At 58.2% G+C, this 23,734-nt stretch overlaps 1 protein-coding gene across 4 annotated transcripts in view; it reads right to left on the bottom strand.

Annotated features, from left to right (window-relative positions):
* Nucleotides 1-1,332: 1,332 nt before the first annotated feature.
* The window catches only part of SHANK1 (SH3 and multiple ankyrin repeat domains 1), a 43,741-nt gene continuing 21,339 nt past the window's right edge, over nucleotides 1,333-23,734 (bottom strand). The window contains exons 15-24 of one of the 4 annotated variants that reach the window (XM_056136865.1): nucleotides 20,445-20,527; nucleotides 20,184-20,308; nucleotides 19,515-19,650; nucleotides 19,166-19,246; nucleotides 18,649-18,672; nucleotides 18,330-18,404; nucleotides 18,046-18,164; nucleotides 8,358-8,454; nucleotides 4,242-7,353; nucleotides 1,333-2,082 (exon numbers count right to left, since the gene is read on the bottom strand). In XM_056136865.1, coding sequence (XP_055992840.1) covers nucleotides 1,368-2,082; nucleotides 4,242-7,353; nucleotides 8,358-8,454; nucleotides 18,046-18,164; nucleotides 18,330-18,404; nucleotides 18,649-18,672; nucleotides 19,166-19,246; nucleotides 19,515-19,650; nucleotides 20,184-20,308; nucleotides 20,445-20,527 — 4,567 coding nt within the window. In that variant the 3' untranslated portion in view covers nucleotides 1,333-1,367. Of the gene's footprint in view, nucleotides 2,083-2,181; nucleotides 2,553-4,241; nucleotides 7,354-8,357; nucleotides 8,455-18,045; nucleotides 18,165-18,329; nucleotides 18,405-18,648; nucleotides 18,673-19,165; nucleotides 19,247-19,514; nucleotides 19,651-20,183; nucleotides 20,309-20,444; nucleotides 20,528-23,734 lie in introns of those variants that run through there. The other 3 variants (XM_056136868.1, XM_056136866.1, XM_056136867.1) reach the window with 3 other exon arrangements.

The following is a 23,734-nucleotide window of genomic DNA, read 5'->3' as shown; positions in this document are numbered from 1 at the left end:
AGAAAGAGCACAGGGGGCTAAGAGTGGGCAGCGCCATTGGGGGTGGGGTGGGGCGAGCAAACAAGCTGCAGAAAGAGAAATGAGAGCCAGCCTAACAGCAAGTGAGTGTGGGGGTGCAGGAGGGTCTCCTAGAGGGAGAGGGGTCAAGCTGCCCAGGGTGGGGTGGGGGACTGAGAAGAATGAATGGGAACTGAAGAAGGAGTGGGCAGCACAGCCAGAGTATGCAAGAACCTTGTTTGCAACGGGGGAGGCAGAGGGCCAGGAGAGCAGTGGACGGGCCAGGGAGGGGCCAGGTGCCAGGAAGTCCCTCAGGGGGACAAGAATGGAGCAAGATTTGAAAAAGAAAGTTGGGCAAGGCAGAGCAGCCCTGCCCCAGTGCGAGAGAGTGAGAGACAGACAGACAAGAGAGAGACAGAGACAGAGAGAGAGAAGAGAGGGAGAGAGGGGAAGGGAGGCAGGAGAGAGAGAGAGGAGTGTGGGAAGAAGTCCTGGGAGGAAGCCTTAGAGGCCGCGTGCTAGGAGGTGCCCAGGTAGCCAGTATGTAGAAGCCCAGCAGCCAGGAGGGGTGCAGACCAGCCAGCACAAATGCTGCAAGCTGGGGGTGGGGTGGGTGTGGAACAGGGGTCCCAAGTGTGTCTGCAGCAAGGGTCCAGAGTTTCCAGAGGGAGAGGGGAGGGCACAGGAGAGAGAGCAGGGGCCTGGCACAAGGAGACAGTGAAGCAAAGCAAGTGAGCACAGAGAAACAGCTGGGAGGAGGGCAGGAAGAGGAGCTTGCAAGCCCCTGGGAGGGGGGATGGGGAGCTGAGGAGAGGAGCTTGCAAGCCCCCAGAGAAGGCGGAGAGTGTGCAAGATAGCGAGGGGCAAATTTGTGCAAAAATGTAGCCCGGGGAGCAGGGAGAGCTGCTAGCAGGAGTGCAAAGAAGCGTGCAAGAGACTGGGGCAAGGAGAGGGGCCTGGGGAGGGGAAAGGGTGTTGAGAGGGATGGCAGGTGGTGGAATCCGAGGGCACCCCCTTCTCCTGAGGCTTGGGGGACAGCCCCCATCCCATCAGGCTCCGGGCTGACCCTCTATGGCTCTGTCTGTCCCCCCCTTCCCCAAACTGACACTTTCCTCCTCCTTGGTCCCCGTTCCCCACCCCCCACCTCCTCCTCTGATGCCCCCCTCCTAGGAGGCGCAAATATCTGGATGCCAGGAGCAGGCCACCTGGTGACCTCCGACCTTGGGCGACCAGAGGGCAGGACAGGGCAGGGCAGGGGCACCCAGTTTCAGCAGAGTCCCTCACCCTGGGGAAGAGGGTGAAGGTTGGGGTCAGAGGTCAGCCAGGCTCCAAGGGTTCCAGCGGATGGTCTGGTCCATCCAGGCCAGCCATCACCTTTCCAGGAAGAATTTGAGAGCCCGGTCAATGTTCATGCGGTGGCCCACTCGGGTCACGCCCAGGTCCACATAGTCCTCCTTGGTCAGGGCGGGCAGGTGGGAGCCATCGATCTCATGGTCCAGGAACTGGGCTCGGTGCTCAGCCAAGCCCAGCCATTCCAGCCAGTCGGCCACATCAAACTTGGTCCAGAACCCCAGGGGCTTCGCGCCAAAGGGCTTGTCCGGGGGCAGCGGCAGCAGCCGGGTTGGTGAGAGGGAGCGGGAAGCCCCTGACAAGCCTCCCCCGAGGCCCCCAGACATCCCCGGGTGTGGCGGCACGAAGACGGGGGCGAAGGGGTCAGCAGAGCCTCCTGCCCCTCCAGTGGGGGAGCCACGGATGTCGAAGAGGCCAGGATAGAGGGGTCCGGAAGGCAGGATGGGCAGGGACGAGGGCCGGGGTGCAGGGCTGACCTTGTGCTCCGAGGTGGGCAGCAGCGAGGGACTGGGGGCCCGGCGGAGCAGCGGGGACCGCATCTCGAAGTCCACGCCCTGGAGGTGGCGGGTGGACGTGGAGGAGGAGCCGGAGGGCGAGGTGGCCCCCTGGGCTCCAGCAGCTGCAGGGGGGACCCCGGTTCCTGGGGGGAGTGGCGGCAGAGGTGGTTTGGACCAGTTCTGAAACAGGCTGCTGACAGGTTTGGAGAGGATGGAGGGCTGAGGGTCTTCCGAGATTCTGGAATGTGATAAGGGGACAGGGGTGGAGGAGGTGGGGGGGGTGCGGAGGCAGAGGGCAAGATATAGGGCAAGAGGAAGAGAGACATAGGGGCAGGTGGGGGAGAGGTGGAGAGAGTGATAGGGAGAGAGAGGGGGTCAGATGGACATCAGAACAGAAATGAAGGGAGAGAGAGAAATGAGAGGACAGGGAGAGGGTGACAGTCGAGAGATGAAAGAAAAAGAGACATTAAGTGATTGTAATAATCATCGCCACCACTTACTGATGCTCACGTGTGCCAGGCATTGTTCCAAGTGTGTTACAGGGCACCCTCTCAAATTAATCTCCCCGTGACCGCCCTGATGCCTCTTACTATTGAAATCATCAGCAGAGAGGGTAGGTAACTTGCCTAAGGAACACACGGCCAGGAAGTGGCAGAGCCCGGTTATATGGCACCAAAGTCTGAGCTCTTAATCACTACTCTATACTGCCTTTGGGGTTATGCCAAGTCACAGCAGAGTGGAAGACAGGGAGACGGTGAGCAAGGAACGAAGAGAAGGTGAGCATTCAGGGGACAGATGGAAGGGGTCAGGGGACAGAGAGAGAGAGGGAGAGAGATGGGGAGAGGGAGATGAAGGAGAGAAGAAACAAGGGGAGAAGAAGGTTCCCCTCATCCCTTTGGCTCCCTCCAGGAGTCTGGCTCAAGGCCTGGGATCCCGTTGTTCCCTTGGTCCAGCTGCTCCTTTCCCCAGGCTCTGATTGGCTCTCTCCTCCCCAGGCTCTGATTGGCTCTCTCCTCCCCAGGCTCTGATTGGCTCCTTCATCCCCAGATTCTGATTGGCTCCCTCCTCCCCCAGGCTCCGATTGGTCCACTGTTCCTCTCTACACTACTACTTGTGCTCCCAGTCTGAGACTGCAGCAACCATCCCCTTTCCGTCTTTTGCAACAACGGAATGATAGATGGTTTCGTTGTCTGACCCCACCCTGGCTCTTCAAGGCTGTGCTTTCCGAGGGAAGTGCTTTGCTCAGCTGGGAGCATTGCCGGGCATACTGCAGGGGGTGCTGCCCATTATCCCCAGGGGTACTCCGGATATAGGAGGGGAATGGGCACATCTGCTGACCCAGTCACCCATTCTCTCCAATATGGACTGGAGAGATTGTACAGCGGAAAGGCGTTTGCTTTGCATCAGCCGACCCGGATTGGATCCACAGCACCCTATTTTGTCCTCTAAGCCCCAGAGCCAGGACGAGGCCCTGAGAACCTGAGAATAAGTGTGGACCCCAAACCAAAATAAAAATAAGCAAGAAGTTGCCCTAAGGGAGGGCCAGCGGGCAAGCTCAGTGGCTGGTTCCATGCCTGGAAGTCTGATACCTGGTGGGGACGGGGGTGGGTGGGAGGGGTGTCCCACAGCGTTGAGTTGGCAGTGGGCTCTGAGCAGCTCTGCGTGTGACCCCAAACAATAAAACCAAGCACAAAAGTTCATCTCAAAGGCCTCACAAAACCACATGCAAACAGCAACTGGAAGCACAGCAGGCACCTCACACAGAAACACAGCCCAGGGCAGCATCACCAACCCTGTGAACCACAGGGTGCTCCGCTGCTCTGCAGACCACTGAGCACATGACAGCTCGGGCTGTGGACCCAGGACTGATCCTAGCAACATGACTCCATCTCCCCAAACCCCAAATAGCCTTGTACAAGTCTGCACTGGGTGGCAATACAGAGCAAAGCTCTGACAGGACCATCCAATACTGCCTGGGCTTCTGCAAGTCACACCACGGCCCCAGCTGCCATCCGTGACCATCCACCAGAGAATCAAATCCCCATTGGCCAAGAGCTATGAAAGTGAGGGGCTGGGAGTGGAAACCCGATAGGTAAAGCACCAGGCCCCCACGTGCGGGGCCTCTAGCCACCTCAAACCAGAAAGCCCCCGAGGAGCCAGACATCAGTTGGGTGTGTGTGCACCAGGAGCTTTCCTTAAGAGCTGTGTTCAGCAGAGGCTGTGGTGGAGCAGGGGACCCCACAGACTCCCCTGAGATAAGGGGGATGTTGAAACTTTCTGAGGACGCTAGCTGCTCAAGAGCCAACCTCTGCAAGCCACCCTGAGCCCCCTGCAGGAACAGACACCCACCGGCTCGGCCCGTGGGGCCTCTGTCACCAACCACCAGCCCCAGCTCACCTCTGGCGCTGCAGGGACGAGGTCCTCTCCGGGACGTAGCTGGCTCCCCCGTGGTGGCTGTCCCCATTTCCCCCGCTGCCTCCCCGGGCCCAGGGCAGAGCGCCACCAGCTGCCGACGAGCCCCCAAACTGCTGGAGCTTGGAGCTGAGCTCGCTGATGATGCTGGCTTTGACCGTGGCCAAGGCGGAGGCCTGAGGCTGGGCTAGGGGCCCGGGCAGGGGTGGCGGCGGGGGGCCAGGGCCCTCCTCCCAGGGCAGCAGCTTCCGAGGCAGGGAGGAGGAGGACGGCAAGGGCACTGGGGGACCTTCTGGCTCTAGCGACACTGGACTCCCGGCCACACCTGCCACCGAGGGTCCCGAGCAACCGCTCAGGGCCAGCAGCCCATCCGTGCCGGCTCCGGTCACCGAGACGGTGGGGCTGGTGGGAGTGACGGGGTCTCGAAGGCCCCCTCCAGGGCTCGGTCGCAGGCCCGCGGACCCCAGCGCCCGCCCCCGGAGCTTGGATGGAGTCATGAGCTGTGGGGGGTAGGGAGGGGCCGGCGTCCCGCTTCCCCCAAAGGCCTGGCCGTCCAGGTAAGCCACATACGTGTCCAGAAGCTCAGGCCCGCCGGCCACGATGCCACCCCCTGCCCCCGCGCTGACTCCGCCTTCGGCCGACAGGCTGCTGAGCGTCGACGCGCTGCTGATGGTCTCCAGCGGGTGGTCGCTGCTGCTGCGGCTGTCCACCTCCTCGATGCCCGAGTCGGTACCGGCGGGCGGGTCGGGACCTGGCGGTGGGGCCGGGGCCGGGGCGGCGACCGGGGCCGGGGGGCCCGGAGCCGGGGTGTCTCCGGGAGGCGCGGGGGCCCCCTGCGTCAGCGTGGCCACCTCGCTGTCGTAGGAAGTCAGGCTGGAGGGCGTGGAGTCCAAGGCGGGCGGGGCGGCGGCGACGGCGGGGGGCGGCGCCGGGGGCGCAGGGGCGGCGGGCGCGGGCGGCTCGGGCAGCGGGTGGGGCGGCCCCGGCGTGAGCGGCGACTCGGGCTTCTCGAAGCTGTTGGAAAACTCCAGCGGCGGGGGCAGCGGCTCCACGAAGAGGAACTCGCCGTCCTCCACGTCCACCGACGGGGCGGGCGGCGGCAGCACCAGCAAGGGAAGCCCGTTCTCCTCGCTGGGCCGGGGGGACGTGGGCGACGGGGGCACGGAGCGGCGCGGGCTGGGCGGCGGCACCGCGGGCCCGTCCTCCGACGGTGGCCCTCGCGGCCCGGGGCCGGCCGTGGCGGCGGCGGCGGCGGCGGCGGCGGCGGCGCGGGGCTGGCAGTTCTCCAGGAACCGCACGTGCAGCGGAAGGCGCTCGGGGTCGTCGGGGGCGCCGGACCTCCAGGCCTTGCTCACCCCGGGGAGCGGGCTCGGGGGCTCGGGCCCCAGCTGCAGCAGGAGGGGCCCCACCCCGGGGGCCGTGGGGGGCAGGCGGTGCAGCAGGGACCGGCGCGCCGCGGGCGGGCTGGCCGAGAGCGACTTCTCCTGGCTGCCCAGCGAGGGCCGGTACCCCAGCTCCCGGCGGACGGGGTCCGGGGAGGAGGACCCCCAGAGGCGCAGCACGGGCTCGTGGTGGCCGTGCGGTGAGTGGTGGTGAGGGGTGGGCGGCGGGACCTCGTAGCGGGGCGAGGGGGGCCTAGGAGGGGGCTGCGGCCCCACGCCGCCCTCCGAGGACTCCTTCAGCGCCCTCTCGCGGGCGGCCAGGGCCAGCCCGAGCGGGGAGGCGGGGTCCAGGGCCTTGCCGGTCAGCGGGTGGACCAGCGGCCGCGGCGGCAGGAAGCTGGTGAAGGCGCTGCTGCCCCCGCTGCCCCCGTAGGCTCGGCCGCCGGCCGCGTACGCCCCGTAGCCCCCGCCGCCGCCGCCGCCGGACTCCAGCCGCAGGTACGGCTCGGCCGAGAACATGCCCTCGTCGATGGACTTGGAGTGGCGCAGCCGCGGGCCCGGGGGTGCGCCCGAGCCCAGCGCGCCGCCGCCGCCGCCCGCGTCCTCGTCGCCCGCGTCGGTGGACAGGAAGAGCGTGGAGCGCCGGCGGGCTTCGCTCTGCCAGCCCCCTTCGCGCCGGGCCGCGCCCACCAGGGCTGCCCCGAACTGGCTGGTGAAGTCCAGGGTGGCCGGGCCGCTGGGGGAGGCGGGCGTGGGCACGGGCGAGGGCGAGGGCGGCACGGGCGAGAGGGGCGGCGCGGGGCTGGACGCCGACGAGCCGCCGCCCCCCGCCGCCTCGGCCTGGCTGGGGGGCTCGGCCTCCGTGCTGCTGCCCTGGCTGCTGCGGCCGCTGCTACTGGTGGACGGCGCCTTGATGATGATGGTGGGGATGGGGATGGAATTCTTCTCCGACGGCGCGGCCGGCGGCGGCTGCGGCGACGCGGGGGACGTGGGCGAGGCCGCCAGCCCGCCGCCCTTTTGCGGCTCGCCCTCCACTTTGGTCTGCTTGACCAGCGGGCCCTTGCGCCCCCGGCCCGAGCGGGCCGGCACGTACATGGCCGCGCTGGCCGCCCGCGGGGGCAGCTGGAAGTAGCGCAGGGCGGGCGCCTGGGCCGTGGAGGAGCCGCCGCCGCCGCCGCCGCCCCCGACGCTGGCGTGATGCGACGGGGACGCGGAGCCCGGGGTGGGGCTGGGCCCGCCGCCGCGCCAGCCGCGCAGGCTGGGTTGGGGCCCCAGGGCCAGTCGGGGCGGGGGGTCGTCGGGGGAGCCTCCCGTCTCCATCTCCGGCGGGTGCGGCGGGTGCGCGTGGTGGTGGTGGGGCTGGGGCGGCGGCGCGTGGTGGTGGTGGTGGTGGGGCGGGTGGTGGTGGGGGGGCGGCAGGGGCCCGCTGTGGTACAGGCTCTTGTCGCGCATCCCGAGGCGGCCCTCGGGGAGGGTGGGGCCGTCGAAGGAGGACGGGGAGGAGGCGGGGTGGGTGCTGGAGCCCGGGTTAAAGGGCCCCCGCAGGGAGGGGGTGAGGCGGCCGGAGGAGGAGGGCGCCGGGGGGGTGCTGTAGGGCGGCTCCGGGGGGGACGTGGTGGGCGGCGGGGGGATTTCCTCGGAACCAGGCACAGACAGGCTGCGGCTGAACTTCATGGCTGGGGGTGCTAGGTAGGGTCTGTCATCCTCAGCAGCCCCTGGGGAGACAGAGGATCCAGGAGGGGGCGGGGAGGTGGGGTGGCAGCAGGTGAGGACCGCGAGGGCGGCGCCCGGCAAAGCCCCGCGGCGCCAAATCCAAAGGGGGCGGGGACCCCGCGGGAACGGGCTGTGCACTGCGCCGCGGCCAACGGTAGGGGGAGCCGGCGGGGTGGGGAGAAGCGCAGCCGAACTTCCTCCCTCGGCCAGGAGGGGGCGCCCTGCCCTAGTGCGCTCAAGGCCAGTTCTCGCTAGGAGGAGGGAATGAAAGATCAATAGGGAAGGAACAGGCACTGCAGGCGGGTAGGGCAGCCCTGGAGGCTGGGGGGAAGTCAGCTACACGTGGCGGCGGCAATCTGAGGGGTCCGAGGAAGCAGGCTCTGCAGCCCAACCCCATTCATTACCTGGGCTGGATCCCACCTTTGTCGTGGGGCAGCTTCCCCCCCACCCCCTACCTGTTTCCCTGACTTCATCCCCCTCTGCTCCTACTAGCTTCCTCTTTCTCTCTCTCTCTCTCTCTCTCTCTCTCTCTCTCTCTCTCTCTCTCTGCACTTGCACTTTCCTCCTTCACTACTTCCTACTTCTCTCTGGTGAACCAGAAGGCAGCTCGGAGGAACCGCCAGCTACCGCTGGCCATAGGACAAATTCTCCAAACACAAAGACAAAATCCTGTAACCGTGAGGGAATGCATGAACGAACGGTCAGCTAGGAGGGAAGGAACCAGGCTCTGCGTGGGGCCTCTGACCGCCTGAATACAGGTGACGCCAAGGCTGTCCCCTTTCTGGGCATGCAGAGCCCACAGCTCAGACAGATGCCGATGTCTGGATAGTGACTGGTCATTATGCTCAACAGCACAGTGCAAAACCCAATTCAGGGTCCTGCCCAAAGTGACAGAGGTGACCGACAGAAGTTGGAAGGGACATTTCCAGCAGCCCCCATCATCCTGCCGCCCCTCCCCACGGCAGCTCCCCTCACAAGCACCTGGCAGGGCCCACAGCCGACGTACCAATAGACTTCTGCCGGAGCATGAGCCCAGGGCCCGGGGGCAGGTAAGAAGGTCGTTCATAACTGGGCTGGGAGCGGTGGTGGGGATCAAAGCTTGACTTGAGGCAGCAGTTGGGGAGGAAAGAGAAAAGAGCAGAGAGAGCGCGATCAGTCAGGGTGCCTGGGTACCCACGTTTCCCACTGGCCTGCCCCTTTTCAGCATGACCAAGGGGGTGGGCAGGAAAGGTTTCATTCTGAGTTGGTGCTGCAGGGGGAAAAAAGGGAAAGAAATCGGGTTATCAGCTGCCCTGATGCCCATGGGACTCACCCCCTGGGGCCCTTTCTTCCCCCTTAGACCTCCAGGCCACCAGTGGGCGCTGTACAAGAAACTGGACTATGCTTAGAATCCTATACTGGCACCCTGCATCACCCAAGTCTGTCCTCATTTTTTTTCTCTTGGGCCACACCTGGTGATGCTCAGAATTTACTCTTGGCTCTGCACTCAGGAATCACTCCAGGCCGGCTCGGGAGACCGGATGGGATTCCGGGAATTGAGCACGGGTCAGCCACGTGCAAAACAAACACCTTCCCCTCTGCACTCTTTCTGCTCCGGCCTGTTTCCAATTCGTTGTGGTACGTTTTGCCACTGGAAATGACCTTGGGCACGTCTCCTCCATCTCCTGCCTACAATGCCACTTCCTGAGGACCCCGTGGAATGTGAAGCCCAGAACACAGAGGTGTGTGTGTGGGGGGCGGGGGACACAAGATACTTCTTTTTATTTTTTTCTTTTTGGGTCACACCCAGCGATGCACAGGAATTACTCCTGGTTCATGTGCTCAGGAATTACTCCTGGAGGTGCTTGGGGGACCATATGGGATGCTGGGTATTGAACCTGGGTTGGCCACGTGCAAGGCAAACGCCTTACCCGCTGTGCTATTGCTCCAGCCCCAAGATACTTCTTTTAAAATTAGAAAGTGGGGAAGCACATCCTCAAACCCCAATAAGTCATTTTTATACCACACAACAATGAAATATAATTTTTAAAGGGTCAGAGAAACAGGATGGTAGTTAAGACCCGGTATGTGGCCAAACCCAACTCCCACCACGTGACTCCTCTGAGCACTACCAGGAGGGATCCCTGAGCACAGCCAGATGTGCTCCCCAAACCCAACTCTCACCCCCACCCCACAAAAAACAAAACCTTGTAAAGGTTGGGGATGGAGCTAGAGGTAGAGTAACTGTTGTGCACGTATGAGTCCTGGGTTCAATCCCTGGCACTACAAAAATGGAACAGAAAGAACTGAGGGGCAAGAAGGGGCGAGGGAAGATGGAAGGGCGGACTTCCTCTGGAGGGTCAAAGGCTGTGTCGCAGTCACTGCAGGGTCCCCTAACCCCAAATCAGACCTATGTGTCCAGTCTCTCCACTGGTGATCTCCATGTGTCTGTTCCTGGTGTTTGACACCAGAGTGCAGGAAAAAGGAAACCCATGTCTCTCTTGGGGCCAGAATGATAGGACAGTGGGTAGGGTATTTGCCTTGCACACAGCTGACCTAGATTCGAACCCTGACATACCATTCCCTGCACACTGCCAGATGTGATTCCTGAATACAGAACCAGGAGTAACCCCTGAGCACTGCGGGGCACAGCCTCAAAACAAAAACAAAAACAAGAAAAGAAAAAAAGGAAATCCTCTTAGGAGACAGCTCCAACTTTGGGGTCACACTCAAACCAGCCACACCTTCTGGCCCCTAGACCTAAATTCCCCTCTCAGGATTCTGGGGTTGAACCCTCATCTGGGAGCCTCGGCTATCTCCTCGGGAGCACCTTTCCCCTGGCTCTGCCTGGGAAAACTTGTCCCCCACCAAACTCAGTGCTCCCTTCTTCTAGACCTGGACCATTCAGTGTAGTGGCCATTTGCATATAAATTTCTGTAGTTAAAACTGATTAAAATGACGCGTGCCAAAGAGACAGAGCATGAGGGAAAGTTTTGCCTTGCATCCCATTGATCTTAGATTCTAGCACTGCACAGAGTCTCCAGAGAATAGCCAGGGGTGACTTCTGAGCAGAGAGCCAGGAATAGCCCCTAAGCACCTCTGGGTGTAGCCCAACCTCCCTCCAAATATGATTAATTAAGCAATGTAGTAGATTCCAATGGGCTGGAGCGATAGCACAGCAGGTAGGGCATTTCCTTGCACATGGCCGACCTGAGTTCTATTCTTCCGCCCCTCTCGGAAAACCCAGCAAGCTACCAAAAGTATCCCGCCCGCACGGCAGAGCCTGGCAAGCTCCTTGTGGCGTATTCGATATGCCAAAAATAGTAACAAGTCTCACAATTTGTTGTGAGATGTTACTGGTGCCCGCTCGAGCAAATTGATGAACAATGGGAGGACAGTGCTACAGTATATTCCGATGTCAAGGCAAAAAGCTGATCCCTGAAGTTTAAAAATTGAAAATGGGGGCTGGAGCGATAGCACAACAGGGAGGGTAGTATGCAGCCAACTCGAGCTCCATCCCCAGCATCCCACAGGGGCCATCCAACACCACCAGGAGTAATTCCTGAGTGCAAAGCCAGGAGTAACCCCCGAGCAACACCAAGTATGGTCACCCAATAACAACAACAACAAAAAGACAGTGATGGGGTAGGCAGCCGAGGAGGCAGTCAACTACATCCCATGTGCGCCATCCTGGGTCCCACCTGAAGAAAGACATCACCACTAAGAAAAGGTCTCAGGACTTAACAGTTGAATGACGGTTTCTAAGAAGGCAGTTGGGGATATTGAGTGAGGATGGTGAGGGAAGCAGACCTGGGGGGCCATCCTCGCTGAGTCTTACACCTGAAAGTTCCTTTTTTTTTCTTTTGCTTTTTGTGTCACACCAGCGATGCACAGGGGTTACTCCTGGCTCTGCACTCAGGAATTACTCCTGGCAGTGCTTGGGGGACCATATGGGATGCTAGGGATTGAACCCGGGTCGGTTGCGTGCAAGGCAAACACCCTACCCGCTGTGCTATCACTTCAGCCCCTCACCTGAGAGATCTTACAGTCCATCTGGAACCTGCACAATGTTATGGGCCAAAGTCGTGGCCATGAGAACAAACCTCCTGCCCCCATCGAACACTACTCAATCGGCACACGGAGCTGGTGGCTACTGGACAGCGTAAAAGTAGGTCCTTGGAGCACACAGTTCTTTACGATGTCCTAACTGGCCACTCTTGGAGCTCACATGTGTTGGCCTGCAGAGTTTCTCTTCCTTACCAAGATGATGGATGGTTGTGTCTGTCACGTATAACGCTTAGTCCCCAAATCCTTATCCATTTGATTCTTCCTTGGGAAGAAGCTCTCCATTCTAGTTGGTATGTGTTCGGAGATTACATTCCCCAGACTCCCCCATAGGCTGGCTCTGGCCATGGGGATTAGGGGTGGCCTACATGCATAAATGGAACGTTCTGTGTCACTTCCAGAAGTCCCATTAGCAGTAACCCAAACAGTAATATGTCCCCCTTCACCCCTCCGTGTTTTCACTTGTTTGAGTTCTTGCTCCCTGGGATGCTGGTGCAATTGCTGGAGCTCCAGCTGAGGCCATGAGGTGACTGCAGCTGGTAGCAAGGCACAGAAGGTGGAGCAGAAGCAGAGAACAGAAGGACCTGATGACCATGGAGGCTGCCATACCTGCGCGGCCCCTATCCAACTTCTCAAATATGAGAAATACAGAAGCACCAATCTTGTTCCAGTACTGTGATTCAGAAGTTTCTTTTATGCACCAGCAGACTCCAATTTTAAAAATACCTCCCTCTTCCTGAGGTGAAATTTGCTAAGAGAAAAAATAAAAACGTTGCTTGGCTGGTACATACCAATACTTGGGAGGCTGAGAAGCAGGCTCAGCACACAGGAGGTACCCAGTAGGTATTTCTGAAGTAAAGGACTAACCGGAAGTCCTAACAGGATGGGGTGGTGGTGTTGCATCTCAAAGACAGAACCCAGGCCTGTGCCTCAGATGATCACTGGTTGATCAGATGATCAACAGCACCCCACTCTGGTACACCCATCTCCTACTTCCAGTACACCGTCTCTTACTTCCAGTAAGCCTACACCCCACTTCCGGCAAGCCCACTTCCACTGCACCTCCTTCGCGCTCTGGCATCACTGTATACTTTCCTAAACATCTTCCCTAAATCTTGACCAAATGCTCTGCTTGCGTTTCCACCCTGACCTGCAGCTAATGATGATCCAAACCCTGGCCACGGCATGGTGGCAAAGGGGCCAAAAGAGGAGGAAGTATTTTCACACCAACCACCCTGCTGCCTGCTTTGTGTGGGTCCTCACTGGCTTCCAACCAAGGAGTGTTGGGGGTAGGGTGGATTGTGCCATTCAGATGAAGATGAAAGAGTGTCGAGGACAGGTCAAGTCCTGAGTAAAGAGGTGACAGGGCTGCCCAAGGAAACATGCAGGAAAAAGCCTTGGAAGAAAAGAGTGCAAAGACGAGAGCCTGCAGTTACGAGAGGCGGGTGGGTGGGAGCATGCAGAAGAGGCTGCAGCCAGGACTGGGGAGACTGGGCAGGGCAAGTGAGAGGAAGAGCAGGAGCAAGAGCTTGTCCTGCATGTGACCAAGCCAGGTTCGATTCGCAGCACCACATATGCTGAGCTCACCAGAAGTGACTCTTGGGCACCAAGCCAGGAGTAATCCTGGAGTACCATCAGACTCGAAAGAAAAGCAGATCATCAGAAGACAGGTGCACCCTCTGGGGGTCTGAGGCCCAAGTGATGGGGAGAGCAATTCTGAATTTATTGTGTTGTTTTGGGGCCATCCCCAGCTATACTCAGGGGTTATTCCCGGTTCCGCACTCAGGGACCACTCCTGACAATGTTCAGGGGATCCTAAGGAGGTCCAAGATCAAACCCCAGTCGGCCTCATGCACGGCATATGCCCTCCCTGCTGTGTGATCTCTCTGGTTCCAGTCAGTCCTCAAAGAGTTGAGGAAGTATTAGTGAAGGAGTCAAAACCGAGATAACTGGACATCAGGGTAATCGGAGTGGTTAAGTGGAACAGCGACCTAAAAGTGTCTGAAGGAGAAGGCATAGCCAACTACAGGGCCCCAGTCACACATGCGGTCCTGTGAGCTGGGTCCTCCCCTCCCTGCACTTCCTGGGTGGGTCACTCTGGGTCGGGTGCCTCAGTGGCTAAGAAGACGCCTCGCATGGTGATGTGCAAAGACGTTTCGCATGGTGATGTGCACGGCTGGCAACTCTCAATGGGCCAGGAAACTTGTACCAAAGAAACAAGGCCTGAGGACGAGGAGGGGGTGATGGAGAGACTGTGCGTGATCGGGTGGGGTGGGACCAGGGGACTCTGGGTAGAGACGACACTTAGGTGGGGCACAGGAGGGGGAGTGGGGCAGAGGGAGGAGAAAGAAGGTCCTTAGAGGCCCCGAAACGGAGAAAGCAGAGATTCCCGGAAGGGAAGTCTGGCAGGGATAGCAGCCAGGGTGCGGTGACACTCAGAGGAAGAAACAGTCCAGAGAAGATACCCTTGAGAGTGGAGATGGAGGCACAGGCCTGACCCCATCCTACAGCTGAGAACAGACAGCAGAGCCCAGCAGGAGAGATCTGGGGGTACGTGGAGCTGGTGGACAGGGATGGGACAGGGAGGGCAAGTGGGATCCCTGTGGTTGTCAGAGGAGAGGGCAAGAGGGCAGGGACAGAGCAGGACCCTGGCAGGAGAGGGAGACCCGAGGTACAGAGGCGGGAGGAAGAGACCAAGATGACAAAGGGAGGAGGATGAAGGGGCAGTCGGAGCTCTGTTGGGGACCCGGCCCCCATCAATCTAGCAAGGAGAGAGAAAAGGAGACTCCAACGGGAAAAATAAGCCCTGCTCATTGGCCCGACCCAAAATGTGCAGCCAATAACAGGGCCCCAAGCGCACACATGATCTGGAAGGGGGAAGGGAATTTGGGGTGAGGATGGAGAAACATCTAGAAGGAGAAATAATGAAATGAGATTAACTGCAGGGAGACCCCAGGCCTCCAGTAATAATGAATAAACGAACATGCATATTCTGAACCTCACTCCAGTTACGGGCACACACAAGGAGTCCAGTTAGTGGCTGAGAAACAGGGAGGCATCTTTCCCCAAGCAAGACAGTCTTCTTTATCCTGTCTGGGGTGTGAAGGGATTGCCAACAGCTGGGAAGGATAGAGACCCCCAGTGTGGGGCAGCTGTCTGTCTGATAAGGCATGGGATCCCGCCCCCCCACCAGCAGGGCTAACTCAGGATCAGACAGTCCCAGCCTTTGTCACTGGGGGTTAAGCTCTCGAGCCAGAAACTCCTTTCTATCTGCAAACTGAGCCCTGAGTGTATCTCAGGTGTGTTTCTGTTTCAAGACTCTGGTTTGATAATACACCAGACTCATTCACAGCGATGTCAGGAAGCTCATTTAACACTTAGATTTTATACTCATAACAACAAAAACTACTTTGATTTCTATCCCAGCCCTCTCACCCTCAACACAGAGCTTAGGGGGCATTCTAGGATAGCCCAATAAAAGACCCCAAATGCAAAAGAAAAAAAAAGAGGGGCATAAATTTTTTTTTAAAAAATGGGCTGGCTACTGATTGAGCTGCTTCATGGTCATTATCCCAGAGACTCAGAAACAAATCTCGGAACCCAGCGGCTTTTGGCAGAAATCCCTCCAGATTTAATTATTAAAACTTCAGAATTACAAAATTGTGACATCATATGCAATTCATAACCAGCTATAGAAAACAAATTGTCTAATGTTGCCTTTTCGTCAGATTTGGTAAAATCCCAAATAATAATGGTGAGTCTGGTGTCGAAATATTGAAGGTAATCAAAGTAGAAAGAGAGTAATGTGGAAATCGTCTTCCACACAGGTAGGGGGAGGGTGTGGGAAAGTTGGGATGAGAGGGTATTCTGAGGTTTTTGGTGGTGGAAAAATGTGTACTGGTGAAGGGACGGGTGTTTCATCATTGTATGACCGAGACTTACACCTAAAACTTTGTAACTGCTCTCCCAGTGGTTCAATAAATAAAACAGAAAAGAAAAAGAAAAAGAAAAAAAATGGTATGGCAGAGATAGTACCGAAGATATGACACTTTCCTTGCAAGCAGTCAGCCTGGGTTTGATCCCCTGAACCTCCTAGAGACCCCTAAGCCCTCACCTTACCAACCCTCAACCCCGCAAAAAAAAAATCCAGCACAGTCTGTAAGAGGCTGTGAGAAGGCATCAAAGATAAGATGAGGGTGAGACTGAATCTTCAGCTGATGGTGGGGGGTCATTTGTGAAGGAACTTTCCTACCTGTATCCCTTCTTTTGCTCCTTGGTGTATAAAACTTTATACCTTTATAAGCATTATTTGGACACAAGTTATCGCTGAGCACAGAGCCAGGACTCTGAACCCAGGAAGAAAAAAAACAGAGATCCGAGGAGACAGTTCAATGGGCTGGAGACATGTTTTACCCACAAGAGCCCCAGGTTCACCCCTCTAAACCACATGGTCACCAGAGCCGTGCCCAGAGCACTCTGTGAGCACTAAGTAAGGAGGAGTAGCTCAAGGAGATCAGAGACAAGGCAGGCTGGCCTATTAGCCACACCCACCGGGGTCAGCAAATGTGACCAATGACCAAGGGAAACCAAGAACACAGCTATCCACAACCGCTGACAAGCAGCGGACACTGATGGGGTGACACCAATTGCAAAGACCCAGAGTATGTTCATGCGAGTCATCTCAAACCCAGGACAGTCTCTTGCCTGCTGTCTAAAGGGGCGGCTCTCCTCTGCCCTGTTCTTTCTGGGATGGAGGTACAGGAAGTGAGGAGAGTAGGAGACAGGAATAGGAGAAAAACAACGGCTGTCTGCAGACCAATTCCAGATGCTCATCATACACAGAGGGGCCGGCCGGAGAGACTGCACAGTGGGTAGGGACTTGCCTTGCAAGTGGCAGGTCCCAGTTCTATCCCCAACATAGCATACAGTCCCTAAGCACTGCCAAGAGTGGTCCCTGAGCACAGAGCCAGGAGGAAATCCTGAGTGCTTTAGGGTTAGTCCCAAACCACCAAAATAAAGTAACAAAACAAATGCAGAATAAACTGCCATAGGAAGTGAGAAGTTCCCAGTTTCGGGCGTTCTAATCAAGGATTGGCTGGGAACCAGAGAGATAGTACACAGGGTAAGGTACCTGTTTGAAAGAGTCCCACACCATATATGGAACTCCCCGAGCCCTGTGTAGCCAGCTGTGGCCCAACCTTACCACCCCCCAAAACCAAAAAAGAAAAAGAAAGAAAATCCAGCACAGTCTGTAAGAGGCTGTGAGAAGGCATCAAAGATAAAATGAGGGTGAGATCGAATCTTCAGCTGATAGTGGGCGTCGTTTGTGTAGGAACTCTCCTACCTGTATTCCTTCTTTTGCACCTGGTGTAAAATTTTAGATCTTTAGAAGCGTTTATTGGAATACCTGCTAAAGGGTTCATGGCTCCCAAAAGTCAGAGTCAAAGTCGTGGGGAAAAGGTCCACTGGTCCTCAGATAATGGGTCTTTCTTTTTGGCGGGGAGTGCTTTGCTTTTTGGGTCACAGCTGCAATGCACAGGGTTACTCCTGGCTCTGCACTCAGGAATTACTTCTGGTGGTGTTCGGCGGACCATATGGGATGTTGGGAATCAAACCCGGGTTGGCCATGTGCTATTGCTCCAGCCCAGATAAGGGGTTTTGCCTTACCAGGAAGATTCTAGAGAGTGGGGGCAGAGGGCCAGGCCTGGGTGGAAAAGGAAGTCCTCATGGAGAGATGAGATTGCAGCAAGGGGAGCCGCTGGCAGGACTTGGGAGCATGACATTGTGAAGAGGGAACCAGCAGGGCGATGGCTGGACTGTGGATCCGGTTACCTGACCATCTGGCTCTCTCCCTCTCTCAGCCTCAGTTTTCCTGCTTTCATTTCTCCGGGTTTTGATATTTTAGGAGTCACACCCAGTGGTGTTAGGCAGTTGCTCGGGGGAGTAGCTGGGACCTGGTGGTGCCGATGGCCCTATAAAGCCATGTTTCCTCCCCAGTGTGCCTTCTGTATGAGCTAAGACCCTGAGGCCTCACAGAAGGTTCTGGATCAACTCCATGTCAAAGCAGTTAGTGCCCAGAAATAACCAATGCCCACAGTTCAGGGTGGGGGAGGCATGCAGATACTGGGGGGACTTCCTTAACAGTCATTACCTCTTGGGTGCCTTTATGGACACGGGGCCTTGAGCCACAGATATGTGCGCAGTCTTCTTTTTCTTTTTTGGGGAAAAATTTGGGGCCCATCCAGCAGTACTCAGGGATCACTCCTGACTCTGTGCTTAGAAATAACGCCCAGCAGTGCTCAGGAAACTATGTATGAAGCCGAGGATGGAACCCCAGTCGACTGGATATAAGGCAAGTGCCCTACTAGCTGTATGACCTTCTCGATTGTGGGACCCAGATGGAGAAGCATGAGACCCAGGGGTGAGGGGTGGGGGATAGAGAGTGGAAATGATGCTGGGAACTGACGCAGGAGAAACAGGAGAGTAGAGAGACAGAGGAAAGGGGGTCCCTGAGGGGTGCAAAGGTACAACACAAGAAGTGTGGTGACCCCCCCCCAAGAACGCGGGTCAGGAAGGGTATCTAAGAGGGAAATAAGCTCCCGGCTGGCACATGCGTCCCAAACCCCAGGCTCCCCACCCAGGTCACCTACCTCAGTGGCAAAGTAGCCTTTGGGCCGGTGCTTGCCCAGGGATGCCAGGCCTCCAGGCCCAGGGCCCTCGCTGGCACTGATGGTCTGCTGGGCGGCCGCCAAAATCTCATCGAGCTTATCTGGGGAAGTCGGGGGAAAAAATAAAATTCACTGATGTTGGGGACAGAGACCACACAGCCAGGCACTGGCCGCAGTCTGACACCCTACTTCTATCCCTGTGCCCAAGACACGGCCTGCGCGAGGGAATTGACGTGACAGCGGGAGGGAGTCGGGGGGCATCTTACTGAGTGCCATCTGGTACACGGTCCGCTTTTTCTCCATGCTGGGCACAGGCGGCGGCGGCGGCTGCTGCTCGTACTCTGTGGGCAAAGGACTGGCTTGAAGCCCAAGGGCGCTCCTGGGAGCAGGGGTCCAGCGGGGCATGGCCTTTGGCCCAGTGGGCGTGGCCTTTGACCCAGTGGGCGTGGCCTGCGGGTATGCGCAGGTGCGAATGGGACAGTGAGGTGTCCAGGGTCGGTCGGGGAGGGACCAGGCCGCCCGGCGGGGGGCGGGGGGCGGGACGGGGTTGGGGGGGTCCCTCCCGCCAGTCCTGTGCCCACTCACCACTCTTCTTCTTCCAGGGGGAGACTAGCCCGGGGGAGAGGCAGTAGAGGAGCCAAGAGTTAGGACTTCAGGGGGAGGCCAGGGACCCCCTCTCTGGGATGCCCACTTCTCCCGGGGCCCGTGGGGGGCAAACGAACTAGCTGCCCCTGGGGGCTGCAGCCAGACGCCCGGCCCCACCAGTCCCTGTCTGGAGAGGGGCTGCCTTCCTTCCTGGTGGGGCTGAGGCAGTGCCCCTGCGGGGGGCAGGGGCACTCGGGCAGGGACTGGCAGGGGAGCGAGTAGAGTGGCCAAGAGGGGACACAGAGCCCAGCAGTGCCCGACAGAGAACACAGGACAGAAAAGAGGCCAGCTCCCAGACATCCCTTCCCAGCGACGACACACACACAGGTCAGTGCGCCTGACGGGACTGGGGCGACAGCAGGAGGACGAGGACCCTGGCCACTAACGACACTAACAGACTCAAGGGTGGACAGCCCCTCTGCCCCTCTCCCTCCACAGCCCCACCACCCTGGCTCACCCATCTCCTCCAGCTCTGAGGTCATAGACTTGGAACGCAGGGAGATGGCTGGGGGCGGGAGTCGCTTAGCCTGCTGGGTTGCTGAAAAGGTGTCGGTGGGGGGGTCAGGCCCTGGGTCCTGAGGGGGGGACCCAGGGCTCCTCCCCCACCGCCCAGCTCCCAGATGGCGGAAATCAGCCGCCACCAGCTGGCTGAGCCCTCCGTGCCTCAGTTTCTCCCCAGAAGGGCCCTGAAGGAGCAGCTTCCAGGAGGGGCAAGGTGGGCGGCAATGGGGACTGGCCATCACTGGGGCTCCTGGGGGGATGGGGGGCTCAGGTCGCAGTGGTGGGGTGGGGGTGGGGGTGTGCACCTTTCTTGTGGGCCGCCTCGTCCATATCGGGGTGGCGGGTCACCATCACCACCTTGACCATCAGTGTGTTCCCGCCTTGCCGGATCATATTCACCACCTGCCGGTGGCCCACCTTCACCACGTTCTGGCCATTCACCTGCAGCACAGACCCCCCCGACCACAGCGAGGGGTGCTCTCAGCGCCAATGCCTCACCCTGGCCTCCCACTGCTCTCCCCTCCCTCCTGCCCCCCACAGCCTGTGTGTGTATGGGGGAGTGCAGCTCCAGATCATCTTTTGGAGGGCTGTGCCTTGTTCAGGGACCCCAAGGCCATGCCACCAGTGATCAGGGGCCAGGGGATGCAGGGACGCAAACCCACTCAACTATTGCTATGCTATCTCCCAGCTTCTGGGCTCTTGTTTAGGGGGGCCTCCCCAGCAGTGCTCTGGCCTCACTCCTGGCTCTGTGCTCAGGAGTCACCCCACGTAGGGCTTGGGGAAAGGACTCTTATGGGGTGACAGGAATTAAGCAGGGTTGGCTGCCGCAAGGCAAGCGCCCTCCCTACTGCCCTATCAGTCTGGTCCTCAGGAGTCATCTCTGGAGGTGCTTCAGAAAGGCAGAAAGCTCGAACCCGGCTGGGGTCGAGGGATGGGGGTCCTGAGGGCCGGGCAGGCGTGGGGGGGGCGCTCACCTCGATGAGGAAGTCCCCCATCCGCAGACCCGCGCGCCACGCCACACCGCCCTCGTCCACCGACTCCAGGTACTGCAGCGCGGGGAAGGCCGGCGTCGGGGTGAACTCCTCGATGGGGGTCTGCGCTGCAGATGGGGAGGAGCCGGCGGGGCCAGGGGTGGGGGGAGAGGCCGAGCAGGGGATGGGGCTCAGACCCAAGTCACGGAGGGCCCAGCACCCCGGGGTCAGTTTCTCCTCCTGCCCGTCCCAGTCAGCACTCACCCTTGGCCCCCCGCAGCACGAAGCCGAACCCCTCACTGTCTTTCTTCTGCAGCAGCACTGTCTTCTCCTTGATGATGTAATCGCTGGAGGGAGGGTCGACCATGAGGCCCCGGACCCCCAAACCCTCACACCTATTCTGGCGCGCCCATATCTGCTCAAGCCAGCCGAGGAAAGCCACCTGCTCACTCATTGCTCCTCTGTCCCTCTGTCCTTCCATGTCCATCCATTCAGCCATTCATTTATCAGGCCACCACCAAGCCTGGGTGTCCTCCCAGGACACAGGGTTCTAGGCGGGCAGGGGTGCTGGCAGCTCTGTGGCAGCTCTCCGGAACAGGGCAGGCACCCCCAACAGCCATTTCCTGTCTGTGACCTTGAGCCCACCCTCCTCCCCCCACTGTTCCCACCTTTGGGGCCTCAGTTTCCTCCTTATAAGGGGGAGTCATTGCAAGCTTCCCTGAAGCAGATGGGGTTCAGAATGGCACCAGGCACGGAATGTGCCTTCTCTCAGACACCTGTGCTGTCTTGGGCCCAGGAATTAAATCATAAAGACGCGGAAATGTGGGGGGAGGGGTCACAGAGACAGAACAGCAGGTGGGGTGCTTGCCTGGCACATGTCTGACCCAGGTTTAAGCCTCAGCACTGCACAGGGGGCTCGGAGCCTGCTAGGAGTAACTCCTGAGCAGAGCGAGATGTGGCAAAGAAGGAAGGAAGGGAGGAAAGGAAGAAGAGAGGCTCCGGATGCAGGGCAGGCTGAGACACATCCAGGGCAACCTGCTGAAGTGGGGCGGGTGGGCCCCACCCCAACAGAAGCCCGGCAGCCAAAAACCTCCAGACCCCAATTGTGCCATACTCATGGCTAATCTCCACAGGCTCAGATGAGCCTCATCCATCAGAATGAAAAACCCAGGTATGCGGCTTTTGTGATGAAAATCTCCAGGGTCTCACGGACCTCACCCCATCTCCCTGATCTTCCAGGAGCCTGTCCGTCATGCCCCTGAACTGACTCTGGTGCCCTATAAGCTCTTTTTGTTTTGTTTTGTTTTTTGTTTTTGGGTCACACCCGGCAATGCACAGGGGCTACTCCTGGTTCATGCACTCAGGAATTACTCCTGGCGGTGCTCGGGGGACCATATGGGATGTTGGGAATCAACCCTGATCGGCTGCATGCAAGACAAACGCCGTACCCACTGTGCTATCGCTCCAGCCCCCCTATAGGCTCTTAATGGCCATGATCCACGGATTCATAAATAAACCTCAGAAGAGAGCCATCAGCTGCAGAGAAGCCTCCAGACACAAAGTCACCTCCAGTTGTGTCACTCTATCTAAAATTTTAGAATTCCTGGAGCCCATAGCCACATTCGCCATCACGCAACATCTACTCTACTCCACTGATGTACCAAGAGTAGCACACCACATCTGATGAGGTGTAAGGCAGAAGGCTACTGCACTCGATAAAGAAAAAAATACCAGTACATAAGGCTCAACCTGTAACCACGTGTAGTAATCTCTGATAGCAGGGCTTAATGGTTTCAGGGTGAGGTATAATAACCTTCACGCACTTTCCTCTAAGGGAACTTTCTTGGATTATTTTTAGCGGATTTTTCATAGTGAGCAATACAAAATAAATTATTTAGGACCGCTTTGGGGGCAGGCAAATTTGAATTAATGGTCGTGGGATGGTGTAATCATGGCAGGATTTGTGTTGGAATATTGAATGTAATAAATTATTGTGAACAACTGTAAAAATAAAGTAAAATTTAAAAAAGGAAGAAAAGGGAAAGGGAGGAAAAAAAGACAGAAAGGAGGAAGGGAAGGAAGGAAAGAAGGAAGGAAAGGAAGAAGGAAGAAAGAAAAAAGAGAGAAAGAAGAGAAAAATAAAGAGAAAGAAGGAAAGAAAAAAGGAGAAAGGAAAGGAGGAGGGAAAGCAAGGAGATAAAAGACAGAAAGAATTGGCAGAAGGAAGGAAGGGAAGAAGAAAGGAAGAAAGGAGAAAGAAAGGAAGAAAGAAAAAAGAGGAAGGGGAAAAGAGAAAAAGAGAGAAAAAAGGAAGGAAAGAAAGAAAAATGAAGGAAAGAGGGAGGGAAGAAGGAGGAAAAGGAAGGAGAGAGAAAAGACATTAAGGAAAGGAAGAAAGGAAGGGAAAAAAGAGAAAGAAAGGGAAGGAAAAAAACAAAAGGAAGAAAGACAGACTTGTGCCCCAAATCCCTTTCCTTTATCTGCACTGCGGCCACAGGTCCCCGTGGCACAGACCACAGGGGGGCACTAGCAGCAGGTGAAGAGCCACCAAATGAAGACTCACCAGTGCCCCGCACCTGGGGCCAGAGGAGAGGCCACTGAAGGCCCCTCCTTCCCACCGTCACACTCAGTCCCAAGAACTGGCTCCATCAGCTCAAACGCGCCTGCTCAAACCACAGCACCCCTAAGCATCTTGGGGTCACACAGTGCCCAGGAGCTGGCACGGTCGCCAACCGCCCATGTCCGGCCCCATCCCTCAGACCAGCACAGAGGCCACAGGCAGCAGAGCAAACACACGGTGCCCCCACCCGGTGATCCCCAGGCCCCAATGCTCCAATCAGCCTAGCTTCCTCCCGCACCTCCTTACCTGCCCCCACACACAACAGTGCTCTCTGAATACTCCAGTATATTTCAGTGAAACCCCCCCCACCCCAGTATGCGCCAATAATAACTCCCCCACACTCTGATCTCAGTTATTCCCATAACCCGCCCCCGCCTACAGCCCCGACACACACCAGTAATACCTCCTGTGCACCTGCTGCACTGGGGCACCCCCCACTGACACCTCCATGGCTCCCGTGACCCCTCCCCCGACTTCCACTGTCTCTCCCGCACACCTGGGTGTCGCAAAGCTCTGCAGGCGACGCCCCTGCCTTCCCCAGTCAGGGGCCCTGCGGGTACTCAATCCCACACACAGCCCGGGAACCACCCAGGGGAACCTCAGTTCATCACGGTCCAGGAAAGATGCCCGATCCCACCTGGCTCACTCATCTCCGCTCTGTGGCCAGGCTGGTAGAGAAGGGGTAGTGGGTGGGGCACAAAAAGCCTGGAAGGGTGAGCGGGAGAGGTGGGCGTGCAAATGGCTGCAGCCGCTCTGGGACACCCCGTCCTCCACACCCACCCTGACAGTCCCCACAAGCACTCCCTGATCCCCAGGCCACACACTGCGGCCAGGTCCTCCCCTGTACCCAAGCTGGGTCATTCTCCCTGGCCCTCCCTGTCTCTCTGAGCTCCATGAGCTCAGCCTGCACCAGGCACTTGAAGCCCCTCTCTGG

This window comes from Sorex fumeus, unplaced genomic scaffold (genome assembly GCF_029834395.1).
Source record: "Sorex fumeus unplaced genomic scaffold, SorFum_2.1 ptg000122l, whole genome shotgun sequence".
Lineage (NCBI taxonomy): Eukaryota > Metazoa > Chordata > Mammalia > Eulipotyphla > Soricidae > Sorex > Sorex fumeus.
The sequence above is the reverse complement of the archived record's forward strand: the minus strand, read 5'-3'. Positions and strand labels throughout refer to the sequence as shown.